At 46.8% G+C, this 17,930-nt stretch overlaps 2 protein-coding genes across 2 annotated transcripts in view; both read left to right on the forward strand.

Moving 5' to 3' along the window:
- Positions 1–474: 474 nt before the first annotated feature.
- Positions 475–1,167, forward strand: T265_02451 (hypothetical protein; the record flags this gene model as incomplete). Its single annotated transcript, XM_009166700.1, has 3 exons — positions 475–560; positions 595–875; positions 935–1,167. 3 exons carry the CDS (start codon positions 475–477, stop codon positions 1,165–1,167), a joined length of 600 nt encoding a protein of 199 aa, XP_009164964.1.
- Positions 1,168–1,176: 9 nt separating this feature from the next.
- The window catches only part of T265_02452 (hypothetical protein), a gene marked incomplete at both ends in the record, with an annotated part of 50,733 nt that continues 33,979 nt past the window's right edge, over positions 1,177–17,930 (forward strand). The window contains 3 exons of the mRNA XM_009166701.1: positions 1,177–1,258; positions 1,296–1,363; positions 16,136–16,269. Coding sequence (XP_009164965.1) covers positions 1,177–1,258; positions 1,296–1,363; positions 16,136–16,269 — 284 coding nt within the window. The remainder of the gene's footprint in view (positions 1,259–1,295; positions 1,364–16,135; positions 16,270–17,930) is intronic.

Here is a 17,930-nt window from a genome sequence, read left to right on the forward strand (position 1 = left end):
TTAGACATTTATTTATGCGAATCCTCGCGCTGGCGAGCATACTGCCCCGCGCTGAGAACATAAAGAGCAGTGCTACACCCTTTTTTCACTTGTGCCTTTCAGGTGAACGAGGGCCACTGACCGATAAGAACAAAACCGACCCGGGAGACTTGGGCAAAAGCCTCGATCCTGTGTATCAATCCGTGAATCCGTAGTAAATACTTCCTGTGTATCAATCCGTGAATCCGTTAGTAAATACTTGCCACATTCATTTTCAGGTTGTCCGGGTCCCAAGAATTACAGGCTCTCATTGTTTCCTCTGTTCCAGTTTTAGCTCCAAGCATAAGTTGAAACTACTAACCCACAGTCCACAGTCTATAGCCTTCCGGCCTCCTCGTTTATGAATCCACCGAACGAAAAATTAATTGGGCGGTTCTGATGACTGGACCAATAGGCTCACAGTGGTCTCTTAGCCCATGACCATCACCTGTGGCTATGCCCACCCGAAGGAAAAATGTGGATTTGAATCGAATCAAACGTTCAGCTAAGCGTGGGAAACTTGGCGAATATTTATCCTCTTCGTAAGACTCTCCTTTATCCTCACTTGTATTAAAGTTACGTGCAATATTTGTTCATCTTCTTGATATGGGGAGCATTATTATTAATCAACCAGTCAACCGAGATGCGATTTGAGTACTTCTGGCCCGGTTGGCTCTTCATCTGTTCAATACACGATTCTATGAAGTACCAGGGCTTGGTAATATCACGATTTTCCCTTAACTTCCTGCCAGCAATACACAGTGGTGTTCATCATTATTGTGATTACGGTGGACCTCATCTGCTTCTTCCTTTTTCCCGCCTCCTTGATCTACTCATGCGGGAGCGCATACGTCTGGGTTTATCTCCTCTGGCATACAGGTAGTCGCCCAATAAAAGTCATGTGAATTCCTTCCAGACCAAGGATTGTGCTTTCTCACTCTTACCTTCTGCTTCGTGTTCGTCTATTTTGAGCTGGGATTTTACTCTAGAGAGGCCAAACTCAGCCATAGCATTTATCTTTTCCGTCCATTTGCTGCACATAGCATTGGATACCCAGTAGTTTGTATGGGTTTTTCTATTAAGCGATATCTGGACATACGTCATAGAAAGGTAATATTGTTCAGTTCTTTTGAACAACCATGTTTGTAGTTTAAAAAGATGGACGTTAGACGACAGAACTGTTTGTATTTTCGGATACTACGCGATGCGTTGCCTCTGTCTGCAATAACTAATGGTTCAGGTTAGTTGCCCCATTCAACTGAATGATTTTGTTGCAGGTGCCGCCTACACATCAATCTATCTTCCGGATGACATTCCCGATTTGGCCGAGGCCAATGACGATAGCGTGAGTATATATGAATATTTAGCACTGTGTGGGATGTACTCTGTAGAAGATTTCTCCTCGTTTAGCTCGATCCTTCCATTGTTCCTTGGCAAAATCCAGCACACTGCTCGGGTATAGTTGCCAACTGTTCGAAGTGACCCTCTGCGTTTGGTGTCATAACTTAACGGCCGCTAATACCAAAGGGACCTCCAGGTGACTCTTAAAGTAGGCTGTTCGTTTCGCACTAGAATTTTTGAGGTGGCTAGGCCTATTAATGTGGAACGGTATCCTCTGGGGTGCCCTCAGGTAATTAATCTATGGTGGATGAACTATAGCAATCCAAACATGATTTGAACGTTGTGTCCATGGCAGCATTGTTGTGCGTACACACATCGATTAGCTTCCCATAGGAAGTAAACCGGTTGACACTGCTTCTCGGTTCATCACCTAGAAGGACTTTGTACCCTAACACTATCGAGTTGCTCCCAAGCTCGTAGACAGATGGGCACAGTAACAATGATAATGCTTTGGAAGAGGTGGTGAGTGTAGACGAGTGAAAACAAATAGGCTTATAGCTTCTGAAACCGGCTTCCAAGATTTTCTCGTCCTCATGAATTGTAGTTGCGATTCATACCAACAGCGAAGAATATCAAGCAACCATGATAGTGCACACAGGCCTCTCAAACGCCGGATACTGAAAATCTCAAGAGTTGACGGACATTGCTCGTGGGTGTCAAAGGTCTCGAATCTGGAGAGAACTTTTGCAACAGCGGTCAGCCCCTTATTGTCCTAACGAGTATGATTGACTCGTTCGAACAGGGTTCTGTCAAAACCACCCACCGAAGGGATGGAACTGATCGCTTTGGTAGATAAATCGATCTATCCGGTCACAGCGGGTCGGCAAGAGGACTGGGACTGTGTTTACATACCGGGTGAAAACGTTCCATGAACAGTCAGTCCGTGACGGGTAAACGAAACACGCCCGAACTAAAGCTTCCAACTTGGCTTGGTGGTCTGGATTGAGTGCTGTAATGATCCCGCGGGCTACTTTGGCTCGAACTTCGTTCCACAAGGTGCAACCATGTCAGGAAGACCAACGGGGGCAGCCCGACCAAGAGCAGTGAAAACCCGCACTACGAGTAATCGTTCTAACAGGTGGCCTCGGAGTAAAATCGTACTGTCCTCTGCGATAGGAATGTGAGGGCAGTAAGGTGTTCCCCCCAGGTGACCAGCATGTCCATATTTATGAAAGCATCGACTCTGCTTTCCTCCGAGGAAGAAGGGGTTAGAAAATATCGGCCCCAAAAACCGCACACTCCGACTGCTCAACGTTTGACCGTGACCGCCGGCGCATTATTCAATACGGTCAAAATACTTTTAAAACTAAGGAGTCCCGTGCTGCTCACAAGGCACATGTTGTACGCAGCCGCGTCAGGACTGAGACAGTAATGCCTTACTCCAGCCAACCCTGTGCAGCCGAGCAAGTCAAACCATTGAGTCATCGGCTCTGGGAAGGGTCCCCAAAGAAAACCCTACATCCTCCCGCTGCCTTGTGGGTCAGACTTTTGAGTCAAAGGCTAAAGGGGCGTTACCTAAATCAAACCCTCTTCCCCGGCCTAGGCAAGCGGGAAGCATCATTTGCCCGCGCAGTCCTGTGTCCATCGATATCCCTCCTTAGCCCATTCTAACCACTCAAGCAAACGTCACTGGGTCATTTGGCTGTCAGTTATTTTACTGAGGGGTTTTATGCTCGTCGTTTCCTGTTAACGGTAAAGGAAATAGTACCGTTCTAAATACACGAGGTTCTTTCCATATAAGAGCTCTAAATATCCGTACTTTGTACCAAATTGTTGAACAGGCAGTACCTGCTGAAGCCTTTTACTCCCTTAAAAACACGCATACAAGACCCAAGCGTGGCTATATATCTCAGAACACCAAGGACGAACTGGGTTCCGTCACATTTCTCCGTTTGTGTCCGGTGACCCAGAAGCGGTGACTCATGGAATCTTTGGCGTCGGAGTTTTACTCACTCCTAGAGCTGAACGTGCTGTACTGGATTGGAACCCAATGTGCAGTCTCCTTTGCGCTGTCCAGATATCCATCTCAATCAGGCTCAATGCCTCGGCATAAAAAGGGATGTCCAATGTAGTATCGGCTTGTGCTCCAACGGACTGCAGTTCTGTGGCTGTGAAGGATACTTTCTATCGAGAGCTATCCGGGCTCGTTCGTCAAGCAAAAAGCACTGACAGTGTGATCCTTGCAAGTGATATGAATGCTAAAGTAGGTCGTCTGATCTCCTTGAAATCACATTTTGGAAGTCAACTCTGAGTGGAAGACAACGGACTCTAATTGTGTGCTGATCGTGAGGTGTTTCCCACAAGTATGAACTTTCAACATAAATGTTTGAATCGCGTAACCTAGCGGCCATAAGCTGCAAATCAACCGTGGACCCAGTTGAATCACGTGGCCATAGTTCAACTATGTCGGTCTGAGTTAGCCCAACAACTCTCGACAGTAAACCAACATTGTTGGTAGTGAGCATGGGGATGAAGCATGGCAAAATGTCGAAAGAGTTACGTTAGCGGCGTTTGTAGCCACCCAGTCACCCACATACTTGACTGTACAGCTCACAGTTGCTCTTTGGATCACGAGACTTGTATTTTTTCATACAAACCACGTCACATCGAGGTGACTTATCGGACATCGATTGTCTGTACCGTCCAGTGAGCTTAGCAACAGCTCACGTGCTGACACACCCACGTACAAGCAGACGGACCTACATATAAGGAAACCGAACACAGTCAGCACACACAGACTCGCGCGTGCGCAGGGAGCAGAAATTCAACCACTCTCCGTAAGTCCACGGATAATGGAGGGACACGCGTAGCAGCCATGTTGTGGAGGAAACACGTTCCTGCCATCCAGACTTTCACCAAAGAACTCTCACTGACTCACAACTTAACACCGATGCTTCACTGCCGTACAACCATGATTTATTTGAAAGCCTTATTGTGAAGAAAAGAGTAAAGGTAGACGGGGAATGGACTTAGTGCTAGCTTACCACAATCATTCCGAGGTGCCTATACCTCCAGACATTCACTCAGGCGATCTGGATAGAAACTGACAACAAGAACGCCATATCTTGTCGTATCTCCAACCAGGCACAGTGAGGATTACGCGGTCCCCATCCTGGAAGGCGAGTAGCACCGACAGCACCCAAGCGTTTCGTGATCTCCTTCATACTCCACTGCCAAGTCAAGGGTTGGCCACCTCTCTGTTTACTCTCTTTTACTCTGTTGGGCATGGAAAATAGCACTCTCTTCGGCAAACGATGGTTCGGCATACGCAACACATGTCCCAACCAACGCAGCTTCTGGTACTGGACACATTCTTCAATGGAAGTGTCCTTTGCACGAAAGAAAACGCGCTTTCTAAAGGCCTCGTTACGGATTCGCCGACACCAACCCACATGAGCTATGGTTCTGAGACAACGATTGTCGAACACCTGAAGACGTCTCAGTTCCGCTGCTCGAATAGGCCAAGTCTCACAGCCATACAGCCAAACAGCCTGTACTGTAGCTTGATAAACACGACCCTTCAGATTCAGGGATAAACCACCCTGACGCCATAGGTGTCTCAAATTAGCAAACGCGGCCCGAGCCTTGCAGATTCGTGCATTCATTTCATCTGCCACACTACAATCAGACCTAACACAAATTCCAAGATACGTAAAACACTCCACGACTTCCATTACCTCTCCGTGGATTGTAAGGGGCGTGTTCAGTGAGTGCACGTCCACGAGCATGACCTTACAATATGCGGGTGCAAAGTGCACTAATACATTCAGTGTTGTCTGTCCAACTTCTGCAAATCGACCACAAGACCACTGGATGTAATCGAGATCTATATCCATGATTAGTGCTTGGAAATCCATACCAGCAAGTAATGAGTACGAAAGCGCACGCAAACCCCTAAAACGGCAAATGGTAAAGAGCCTTAGGAAAGACCGAGAACTCTGGTGGACATCGAAAGCTCGGGAGATGAAGAAGGCTTTCGCTACGAGGGGTAGGTAGTTAAAGCGCGAATTTAGTGACCGGGAGATCTGCGGTTCGAACCCGACCTGTGCTGCTCGGCTGTACTTGTCTAGGCTTGAACAACTAGGCAGCATCTTAGCCCTTGAGCTTTCTTCGGGTGGCATAGCAACTGGCACCGAAAGGAAATGAAGCTGAAAGATAACTCTTACTATTACTTTTACTAGACAGCAAACGACTTTTCCCTCGCGAGCCCATGAAGCTGTGGAGCCATGATATCGAACTTCTCAAAGTGTACTGGAAATTCCTTTCACTCTACCATGAGCTTTTTTCATAAGGCAGATCACTCTGATTAGAGTACAGTTACTTGAAATGTTATTACGGCTTCTTCCAAAAAATGGTTTGATAAACCGCACACTTCCAACCTATCTGTCTAATACTACTTAATGATAAGTTGAACCTTGTGACAATTAAACCTTACCAGCACAGTGGTGTGGAGCCATTGTTTCTACTTAACCCGGCTGATATCTTCGTTAGATTCAGTCTTCTCCGCAGCCGGGACGCTCCTCCCGCTGACACGCAGAGAAATTCACTGATTGTGCCTCGTTAGTAGGACAGAAGACGGTTTGCGCACCTCAACGACCCATTGAGCTATACTGGGAGTGCCTCCGCGACACTCACAGAGCCTCTCACCCCAGGTTGGTCAATGGTTAGAGGTCTGAAAAGCAATCTCCTGGCCCTCCGCGTTAGGGGTTGGAACATGTGGCAACTTGTTCTGTAGAAATATTATTGCATCTGCACTTCCCACCAAAAACCGCTGCCTTGCGGTTAGGCTTTTGAGCCAAAGGCTTAGGTTGAGGACCCTAATTGTCTTCTGTCTAGGTGTGGGCGCCCTGACAGTATCCCAGCCCAACCAACCTACAACTAACAGTACTTTCATGCCACATCGGCCGTCGCTTGGTGCTATCAGCCCTCCTCGCTGCATACAGCAGGGAGAGTATGCGAAAAAAGGCTACTACTGACGCCTCCCTTCTTTCTCTTTCACATGCATTTTCCTCCTTTCCCCACCCCATTAATAACTCTCCCTTTGTAGGCCCAGCACTTAGGCCTGATAACTCCTTTCGTCTTGCATCGGTTTTGCGCGCAACACCTGCTCATCACATGGCGACATCCTCAGGTATCTCCAAATCAATCTTCAAGCCTCGACACCCAGTCTATCTGACCGCCTTCAATGTCCGCACTCTGAAGCAAGCAGGACAACAAGCTGCTATTGCACTGATACTGGACTCGCTTGACATTGATCTGTGCTGTGTCTCAGAAACGAAAATTCAAGATGAAAGCACATTGATTGAGGTAACCGCTTCATCAATCTCCACTCCTTTTCGGCTGCGCACCTCTGATGATCCAGGGGCAGCTGCGGCGGGATGTGCGGGGTTTGGTATCGTCCTAAGTCACTAGGTGGAAGGATCCTTTCTTGACTGGATACCTGTTGATAGTCACCTTTGTGTGGTTCGTCTGGCAACGTCTGTGATATATCCCTCAGAATAACACAGGTGTGTCCCATACAAGGGCCACGTTCTGAGACCGCAGCTACCACAGCAAATGGGTTGGCTGGTAGGGGCTTTCATATTTCGTTCAAATGTCATCATTATCCGCTGTAAGAACAGCGTACTTGTCGTACAGCGGTTGTAGCTGCCACAGTTTTGTTCACCGATGATTCGGGGAGGTGGGGGAGGTAGCTGCGCATTGGAGGCGGAAGCCGATAAATTAGTGCGCAAATACACCACCGCCAGTGGACTATTAACTGGGGGAATGGGGAAGGGAGCTAGGAATTGGAGGCAATAGCTTGGATGCACGAGCACCATTGAGGGCGCGACTGAGACATATCTGGCAATGTCTCTAACAGTTGATGTGGCCCCGAGAAGACGGCGATGACCAGCGCATTTGAGTTTGCTAGTACTGACTTTTATACCTCGCTGCCAAGTCATTGACCGCATCTGGCTCTCTCCCATCGTTCACGTGGTCGTGCGAAAAGAGTCCTTCGAGGAAGTCGGTTGACTGGCATACGCGGCACGTGGCCAATCCAGCGCAACCTATGTAGTATGAGTTCATGTATCGAGGGTGAGTTATTTCCACCGAATACCATTTGACGTACTTCAGAATTGCTGATCCGGTGTTCCCACCAGATGCGGGCAATGCTCCGAAGACATAGATGGTCAAACATTGAAAGTCTTTTGACGTCCTCGGCGCGCAGCGGCCAGGTTTCTGATCCATACAGTAATATGGAGCGCACCGCAGCATTGTAAACTCGATCCTTGACAGAGAAGCTGATGTCACGCCTACGCCACAGGTGACGTAGGTTTGCAAAAGCTCCTCTGGCCTTCCCAATACGGATGGAAATTTCATCTTTCGCGAGACCACCGGGACTGATACAGCTGCCCAGGTAAACAAATTTGTCTACTACCTCAATCGGTTCATCCGCAAGCACGAGGCTAGGGTTCGAGCCCACCCAATCTTGCAGTAGCACTTTACACTTTGCAGGTGTGAAGCGCATGCCGAACCGCGAGGCAGAATTATTTAGATTATTTAATATTGTTTGCATTACAACGGGATCAGATCCCAGAAGAGCTATGTCGTCTGCGTACTCGATATCTGTGAGCGGAGGCCCAGGGAGCACTTCGACCCCACAGGCATTAGAGGCTGGTAGTGCGTCTTCCATGATCGTACCAATGATGAATTGGAAGAGGAAAGGTGAAGGAGGACAGCCCCGTTGGACACTGCTTGATGTGGTGAACTCAGGTGGGAGCTCCTCGTAGACAGCGCCTCTATGAGGGTCAAGAATTTATGGGGGTGTCATTTCGATGTCATTTCGGGTCTCATTTCGATACCCACAGAGTTTCCAGTATTGTATTAGTCAGTGGGTAGAGTTCTGGCGGATGCAGTCTCCTGTCCCCCCTCTGGTTGAGAGTAGGAATATGTACTACCACTTGTTCATTGAGACTCGTGATAATGCAATAATATTCTGGTACTTATCGCCGTTTTGCGGCCATCTGTTCAAGGTGAAGGTTGTGATTGTCTAGATTTTGGCACCCTGGCGGTATTATGTACCAGCACTGTCGTACTACATGAACCGTCGCGTGGTACTATCACTCTCGCCCCCTTTGCTGCACACGCTGTAGCAGTTAGAGAAACATCCCACTTTTGATGACTTACACTTCACGCATTTCCTCTCCCCTGCTCCACCACACTGCTTTCGCTGCAGTTCCTGGACGTAACGGCTTTACACCTCGAAATCAATTTTCAAATCCTGGAATACGTTCCGCTTAATTATTTTCAGTGTTCACACCATGAAGCAAGCACATATAGTTGTCATTTCTCCCAGAAGTAAACACGAGAGCCCAAATACTGCCAATTTGCACAAGCATACATAGAAGCAGTCGAGATGCACAGGTCGGGTTCGAACCTTGAACCCCTTGGTTATGGCCTCGGCGTGACCTCAGTTTGTCTGCCAAAGACAGTGTACAGTGCGGCGGTGCAATCCATACTGCTATATGGATCAGAGGCGTGGCCTCTGCGCGCAGAGGACATCCTTTCACTGTTAGACTATCGCTGTCTCCGAAGTATGGGTCGGGTTTGATGGGGAAATCAAATTAGTAATGCTAAGGTACGCCAGATGATTCTAGGAAGGAATAACTCTCCGACGACAGATAAACTACCCACGATTCGTAGGTTACGCTGGTTAGGATATGTACTCCGCACGCCAGAAGACCATCTACCTCACAGAGCTCTTGTTGCCCGCGACCTCGAGGGGTACAATGTATGGCCTAGTAGCGAAAGATGAAAACACGAGCCAGTGAACTGAGTCAAGTCGACAACTGCCGCCTTCCTGGATGAGGACCGCTGGGAACAATGTTTAACGACAGTCAGAAATGAGCTAGTCGCGCAGTTAGTGACACGCGTGCACCACAGCCATTGTCTTCAATACGCAGCAACCTAATTCCAACACCAACTGAACACGCCATAGCCTATGAAACTTGGCTGTATGCCCTACCAGGCCACCTCTCACTTTCCGGTGATCGAAACTGTAGCAGTTGGAACCAATATGTCTATGATACATGGTTTGCAGCTCATAAATTGATTAAATTGATTGATTAAGTACGAGCCCTAACTACAGCTTTTCGAGCTCAGGCACACACGCCAAGAGTTGTTGTTGATCTTACTCTATACTTCTCTGTATGCTTTACGCGGGAAGCGGCAGTCCGAGACGCAAGTACTGTGAATGGACTGGTTATCTCCTCACTGTTGCCGTACTCGGTTACGCATCACGTTTGACGCATAGATCGCTACGGCTGGATGTAACGAGGGTCGTCTTGTGTTAAGCCTTTGCACCGTAGCGACCCCACTTGACTGGATACCTTTTGACAATTTCTAACTCGATGAATAATCAGATGACATGTAAAACAGCCGCGAAACCTGTCAGGTACAAATAACGATGTAAGTGGAGAATATTGAAAATGCCTGCGGGTTAGACTTTTTCCGTGCAATAGGTCCTGGGAAGCCTCTTCAATGAAATCGTCGTAGACCATACAACCCCTATAACACCAAGCAAAGAACGTTTGAATCCTCGGGCCGCATACTCTCAGTGACAGTTAAACTGACTACTCGCCACTTCCCTCCCTGCTTGCAATAGAAGAGTTGACCGTAGATACGAAACCTCAGCTTTAGAAGTATTTGGGTATATGAGAGATATGGCTATGTGTACCCTTGATGAAGCGTCACCTGACCTTTGGTTCCGTCACCCTTCCCCTGATCGGTTGAAGAACGCTGAAGGACAGCCAAAGTCTGTCAACCCATTTGCAGCGTGACCCCGTGTCATGAGTAATCCTATTACGAGCTCTTGGGACAAATTCTTATTCTCGTCTGTGTTAGGAGCTTGGAGGCAATGAGGTGTTTTCTCCAGGCGATCAGCATTCCATATTTGTGGAAGCGGCGATGCTTCCTTCCATCGAGGAAGGACGGGTTAGAAAACCGCACATTCCGATCGCCCAACGGTTGACCTTGACTGACGGCACATTATTCAATACGGTCAAAATACTTTAAAATCCGAGTCCGGTGCCGTTCAAAAGGCACCTAATGTGCGCAGCCGCATTAGAAGTGAGACAGTAATGCCTTACTCCCTGCGCCCTCGGGTTAGGCCAACCCTTTGCAACCGAGCAAGTCAGACCATTGAGTCATCAGCTCCGGGAAGGGTCCCCAAAGAAAACTCTACCGCCCGCTGCCTTATGGATTACACTTTTGCGTCAGAGGCTAGAGTCAGGGTCCCCGAGGAAGCCCCTACATCCTTCCACTGCCTCATGCATCAGACTTTTCAATCGAAGGTTCAACGTCGTTACCTCAACGAAACCCCTTTTTCGGCCTGGGCAACCGGGAATCATAATTTTCGCGCACAGTTCTGTGTCCACCACTGACCCCTTCCAAAGCCTTCCCATCACACAAGGGAACGTTGCGTCATCATTTGGTTGTAATTTATCTGGGTGATGCGCCATATAGACTCCGCTGCCCGTTAACAATAAACATAATAACACCTTGCTAAGTCCGCTAGATCCTTTTTTACGTAGGAGCTCCGTCGTCCACTTTCTGTGTAAAATTGGCAAACAGGCAGTACCCGCCGAGATTTTATACTCTCCTAAAATTGATGTATGCTATGTCTCTGAGACACATACAAAACCCAGTGACGTTCATGCATACCAAACACCATGGATGAACTCAGCTATTTCACATTCCTATTTCCTTCTGCCCGGTTACCCAGAAGCAATGACTCGTGAAATATGTGACGTGGGAGTCGCACTCAGCTCCAGAGCTGAACGCGCTTTACTGGACTGGATTCCAGTGAACAGTCGTCTTTGCAGTGTCTGATTGTCCAGCTCAATCAATCCAGTGCTACCCGACATTGAGAAGCATACTTTCTTTTCGAGGTTTATTCGGGCGATCTGAATGCCCGTGCCGGCCTTCTGAGCTCATTCCAATCTCATCCGAGCGAGTCGACACTGGACGCACGGGCTTCAGAAAGCGATCCCTCCGGTTGTGTGCCGGCCAATGCGAACTAGCAACAACCGCTCGCATCGCGTAACCTAGTGGTCACCAACTTACAAATCAACCGTGGACCCAATGGGATCACGTGGCTATTAACCATCGTTGGGGAGCAATAGTTCAAGGCTTTTGTTCCTTTTGAAGCACTTTATTCCGTTCAAACCATCATACCCTCGCAAGTCAGCAAGAAGCATGCCAATGCAGCATCTTCGTTCATCTGTAGCACCCTTTCGGTACTATGTCAGCAAAAGCAGCCACGAGGGCTGGGATATTGCCAGGTCGCCCAAGCCTAGACAGATGAAATCGAGATGCGGAGGTCATGGTGATGAGAATTCGCATGCAGAGAAAGGCATATCGACAGTCATTCATGCCTTCAAAAAGCGTAGGTGCACACTGAAACCTGCGTGGTGAAAACCAAACTGGGTTCCATTCTGCGAGAGAATGCAGTAATCCCATTTTTTTAAATTCCGTGATGGACTCTGGAACAGCGACTGCTCCCAGCAGGCAGCAGTGATGATCTTTCTTGACTTGGAAATTCCCTTTGGTTTTGTTAAACGTCAGGCACCATGACAGTCTCTGTAGAACAAAAGTGTACCCGACAAATTCTTAACCCTCAAGGTGGTGTACACCAATTCTCACAGACGTCTGGGGGTTCGCAAGAAGCCCTCGCCTGAGTTCATTACATTAAATAGTGAGGCATCCTGTCCTCTCACCTCCCGTCTTCAATTTTGTCGCTGATGTGACCATGGAAGACTCCAAAGCTTAAGTGCCTCTGGGTTCGAAGTGTTCCAGTGATGTTCGCTCATGGATATTGATTACGTGAATGATATCGCTTTTGGGGCTAATGTTGTGGTAGTCAGGGCGATATTAACTAATCTGCATAACTCTGCCCCAACGTTCGGTATGCGCTTCACACCTGCAACGTTAGAGTGCTACTGAAAGACTGGTTGGCTCGAATTCTAGCTTCATGCTTGTGAATGATTTAATTTAGGTAGTAAACAATTCATCTCCCTTGGAAGCTGTATCCGACGCAGTGGTCCATTCGGATTTGGAAGGCTATAGCAGCCTTTTCGAACTCCCATCATCTGTGGCACAGATGTGACATTTGTTTTGTCAAGAGTCGAGCTTACAATGCTGTGATGCCCTCTATATTGTTGTATAGTCCAGTGACCTGGCTGCTTCGCGTTGATCTTAAAAGACTTTCAGGGTTTAACTGTCGGTGCCTTCGGAGCATCCTCCTAGTCTGGTGGAAAGATAGGATCAGTAACACTTCAGTGGGCCGAATGGTTCTCAGAAGAACTAACTCGACCACAGTAGATGAGCTGTTCATATTCCATAGGTTGCACTGGTTGGTCACATGCTCCGTATGTCAGTTCACGGACTTCTTCAGAGAATCCTTTCTGCACAACCGTGCAAAGGGTGCAAACAAGCTAGAGGAGGTCAAACCATGACTTGACAGCGATGCACGAGAGCCGATACTGGCAAACTCATCGGCCGCCAATGACGTTTTCATGGATAGGGACTCCGGGACGGGGCACACGAATGGTCAAAGACATTGGTAAGCATGGCCTAGTCTCGCGCTCATTGGTGAGCATGAATCCAAGCTGTTGTCTTCAGTGCATAACTTCCCCTCCCGATCTTCCCGGTGAAAGTCCACTGAAACCCCTGTATTCGCGCATCAGTCATATTAGCTATTTCACCCAGCGTATAGCTATCTACCCTTTCTTTGTCAGGTCATCGGCAGTAGTGACAGCTATAATCACTACTGCAGGGAAGAGGTTTTTACAGCTGAAGGAGATGATGTTGGTTCATAGAAGTGGGCGAATTTCGCTCTGGATGCTGTCGAACTTGTAGGGGGCATCGTTTCAGTTTACAAGCCTTATGGGCTTGATCAGCCTTTCTACTGAGAGTAATTTACTGTTTTTTGCTTTCTGGGTAGTACAGGTGCTGACAACTGTTGGCTGACAACTGACGCCCTCCCGATTACTTGAATCCACACACAATTTTCACTATTTGGTTACATGAATCAAATGATTCTAGCTTGCTTTATGAGAGGATCGGTCTAACGAAACACGGTTCACGTTTTGTAAACGTAGACAACCAGTATCAGATTAAGCCAAGCAACGTTGTCAAACAAGGGTGATATTCTGACTGTGCATTTCCGGTTGCTGTCGCAAAGACCAGCCTGTTGAGCTAGTTGTTTGTTAAACTTTTTCGTAGCCGCAATTCGGCTTATTTACAACAAAAGGAAGGTTTGGTTTCTGTCGGTGAATTACTAAATGTCCAAGATTTGTCTAGTATTGTTTTACTGCCTTTTCCGAAGTTTAAATCTGATGGAGGCGTGGTGGCTATGTAGAATGAACATAATGGTTGCGTGCGCAAACCAGCCGGATGTACTGGTTATCTCTGTATTGCCTGTCTTTTTGAAATTTTGCGTCCTAGCTTGCGCTCAAAATTTAAGGAGCTCCATGACCACATACGGGCAGAATCCCAACACTGGTATGACTTAATTACAGGATTGGTAGTGGACTATTTCACCATATTACCCACGATCAAAACAAAAATGTGGCCTTATCCCGAAAAACTCGTCCCGTGAACTCTTTGGTCTTTGTTGAGTCTCACCAGGTGGATGTTGGAATTGGACGAATGTCTCCTTGAATGACAGTTTCGGGCAGTCACCTCAGTAAATCGCGTGCGCTGACCGGACTGTTCAACAGTAGCTAGGTAGCCATCTGGATTAGTCAATAGCTTGTTGCACCCATGATTTCCTATATCTCGTAGATCATTATACAAGCACTTATGTACCCATACCAAACCACTGCAATGGCGTTGTTCCACGTTTTCAGAATCTTTGGAATTGATTTTTCACCCTTGTTAAGTCACAAATACTATTTTCTTCATCAACTGTGGTGCAGATTTAACCCTCAGCTTCACGCGTATTCAACGGTGAATATCCACTAATGGTCACTACAACTTCTCAATCCCGGAAGCTCACTAGAACAGCTATCACCATCTTTGTCAAACGCTTGAGATTTAGGAATGTCGTTGTCTATTGTTTTGGCTACCCAAGGCTAGTCTTGCTAGGCTTGCTTTTCGAAGGGGTATTCGGCCGTGCCCTCTTCGGAGTCTCAAATCGGCACAGTCCTGTGAAAATGCCTACACTCATCTTTTGCGTAAAGGTGATGACGTTTCATCCAGAGTCCATAACCGTCATGAGAGTATTTTCTGACGAACCTTTCATATACCTGAACATCCAAGAAGGCATGAACGTCTTTTTCGTATGGTAAGTGGTAGTTTTCCTGTTCGGATCCCCTCAGACGACATTCACATATCCAAACACGTACATTGACAGAACAGAAAGGCAGCTATTAGGACGTTTACTGTTGAGAACAGTAACAGTAGCAACATTTGAGTCTCGGCTGGAGCACTGGATGCATTTCCGCCAGAAGTTACCTGGTGTCAGAGGCGTTGACCGTAAGACGATGGAAATCAGATTTGTGATTGCTGCTCTCTTCGCTGAGCTAAGCAGTTTGGTCACAAGTGCTGGTCGCAGTCGAATTGCTCAGCTCAGGAAATACAACAGAAGCTATCCATACAACCTGAGCTACCATCACTCCCGTGAACAACAAACCAGATAGGACATACAAAGGAAGATCGTTTTAATATTAGTGTCCAACTCTGGTAGAGTCAGTTAACTAAACCTGAACGCTCCATTTTCACGTACAAGATATTTCTAACCGTGTTCTGCATTTCTTTTCATTTTGTTAAGTATTTATCCCCCAATTCCCTTCCGGTTTGTGGAATCTGAATCATACCTCTAACGGATACACAATAGGGATTTCCTTTTTCACGCCTGCTCCCATATCCAGTTCCATGTTATTTGGTTATTCTCGCTTGGTTCGATACTTGCTAGGATTTCCAAAAATATTTGTGGAGATTTGCTTGACAGACGATAGTAGTTAGTGGTACGGATGCTATGGAACTATACGAGACCATAAAAACTTTTCAGAATGCCGTTTGTTCTCGTTGCTTGTTCCAAATTTTTACCGAGGCTCCAAGTTCTCCACCGAGCACTTGAGGTTCTGTCATAATTGTTTTTAAAAAAATTATTGTCTCACTTTTTTTGCCACTGATTACTGACACCAAATTCTCAGGACGTCCTGTTCGACTTTTCACAACCGAATTTCGTTTCCGCTTAATATGAGCTTTTTACCGAGGCGCCCAAGAACTATCGTCCTTTTTTCGGAATCAACCTCTGCCGTTTTCTGTGGAACACAATATCATCAGCGTTGTGCTGGTTGGTAGACTTTGGAGCTGTGCTTCCTTTCAAGCTCCCCTCTCGGTTTGAGTAGCTCATTTATCTGTTAACTCTATTGGCTAAATGGTGCAAGTCAGTCAGGCCAGCAATCACTTTGACATCTTATGTTGCGCAGTTTCGGATTCATAGTGTGCATTGCCCATACTTCTTTGCTTTGGTTTTCAGTGTGCCTATTCAGGAGCCACCTTGAGACTTAGGTTGTATTTCCTCCCACTACTGACAACTGATATAGTTGACCCACACTCCGATCGAACCATTATCCACAAATCCACCGTAACAGATTATTGTTTGTGCATATTGGTCATGACATGGGATGTGCCCATTGTAATCTTACTGCTTCTTGTTCTATTCCAGTACAACTCAGACACCACAAGTAATCCACTGCCCTGGTCAGTATTCTTGCTACAACAACTCAGCAAATCCTTCTGTACCAGACTTTGCCAGTGGACATCGTTGCATCCGGCGCTGTTGGACAGGGAATGTAGCAGGTATGCTCTTTAAAACGACTGAATATCTTGAATATCGTTGCAACGGAATCACAAGTCAGCTTTTACGCAGCACATCCAGTTGAAAAATGTTAAAAGCGAGAGACTCAGCTGATATTCATATGAGTTGATTTGTGAACGGGTGTATACCCCCATTTACGTATAATTCAGTGTTCAAGCAGGAGTTATGAATGGTGAAAACTGGGAGTGCGCGCACCTAGTGAGTCCGAAGAAAGGCGAAATAGACAGTAAGCTGTGGAACTGTTTTAGAAAACCTCACTTGATGTTGCGTCAAGAAAAGATTGTGAGTACTTGTTTTGTGCGATTATGCGAATCTAAGCTAAACAGGCCCTCCTTGCTCAGTTTTTTGAAATTATGAATTAAGCATTTGTTGTTCAAACTGCAGATTAGCCAACGAATCCTCAGTTTGTCGTTTTGACCTAATTATCTCATAAACGTTGTCTTCAGGCCTCGACTCAGTTCTCAGTTGCTTAGACACGCTCTTCTGTTTGTTTTGGATTTCAAAAGCACAGGACCTGTGCTTATTTTTTGCCACAATTCTAAAGACTCAGCGTTGCACGATACCCAGTGTACAATTTTAGCCTGTCTGAAATCAATAAAGGACTAGAATGGGAGTTTTTAGGTATTGAATGGTCCTGGTAAGCTCAGCAGTTCGGTTATCCTTATGTTTTGAGGAGGAACGAACCAAAAGCGAGACTGTGGGATCGTTTTCTCTTGAAATAGTTTCAACTACTTCAGTGGGCCTACTGACACTTGCCCCCTCAGAAGTATGGTACCTCCTGGAGTGATGCAGGTGACTCTTTAGCCACCGAATTTGGTTGCGCAGGTTCCGGCATAGTTCGTGTGGGAACGGTGTCCCCAAGTTCAACAATGGTGGTGGTTTGCTTCTCTCGTAGGTGGTATCCGAACAAACGTACCGTGCTTAATATAGATACATGAGATCGGGCTCGTTTGTGAAGACAGCTTTGTCTGTTATGCAACCGAGCGTGTTCTTTGGCTTTGGAAGACAGGGAGTATGCCTGTCACAGACTGAAGTCCCTGTTCTTGTCGCAACAGACGTTGCCGTGAGCATAATAAGTAAACGGATTTAACAGACACATAATCGTCAGGTACTATTTAGTGATTGGAGGAGATGATCGTGATGCTAGGAAACGTGTAAAATGTAATAGTAACAAAGAAACCTTAGTGAGGAGATGCTATCTCAAATTCTATCTAAAGTGCTCTAAGTGATGTATTTTTAAGGCTTTATCGTTCCAGGAAGCCAATCATTTGTCAGTAATAACTCGTTAAAAGCATGTAACATGGTTCAACTTGTCGAAACACTTGGTCAGAAGTGACAAACGCACGCGTTTGCATGCTTGCAAATTTGTTCTGACTTGTTTTGTTAGTCGCGTCTATTTTGGGTGACCTGAACACGTGATCTTCATGTGCGGTTGTTTGCTATCGCGGTTGTTACCCGTACGTTTCTAACATCGGTTTCGCGGTCGTCAGGCCCAAATTCTCTTGGGAGCTGTTAGGGCCAGATTCACTAGTTTACCTAAGATACAATTCTGGTAGGCAGGGTGCAAAATACTAGGTCATACTGTGGTTATTGCCCTGTGTTGACTTCACTGACAGTCAAATGGCCCAGCGACGTTTGCTTG

This window comes from Opisthorchis viverrini (assembly GCF_000715545.1).
Source record: "Opisthorchis viverrini unplaced genomic scaffold opera_v5_30, whole genome shotgun sequence".
Taxonomy (NCBI): Eukaryota; Metazoa; Platyhelminthes; class Trematoda; order Opisthorchiida; family Opisthorchiidae; genus Opisthorchis; species Opisthorchis viverrini.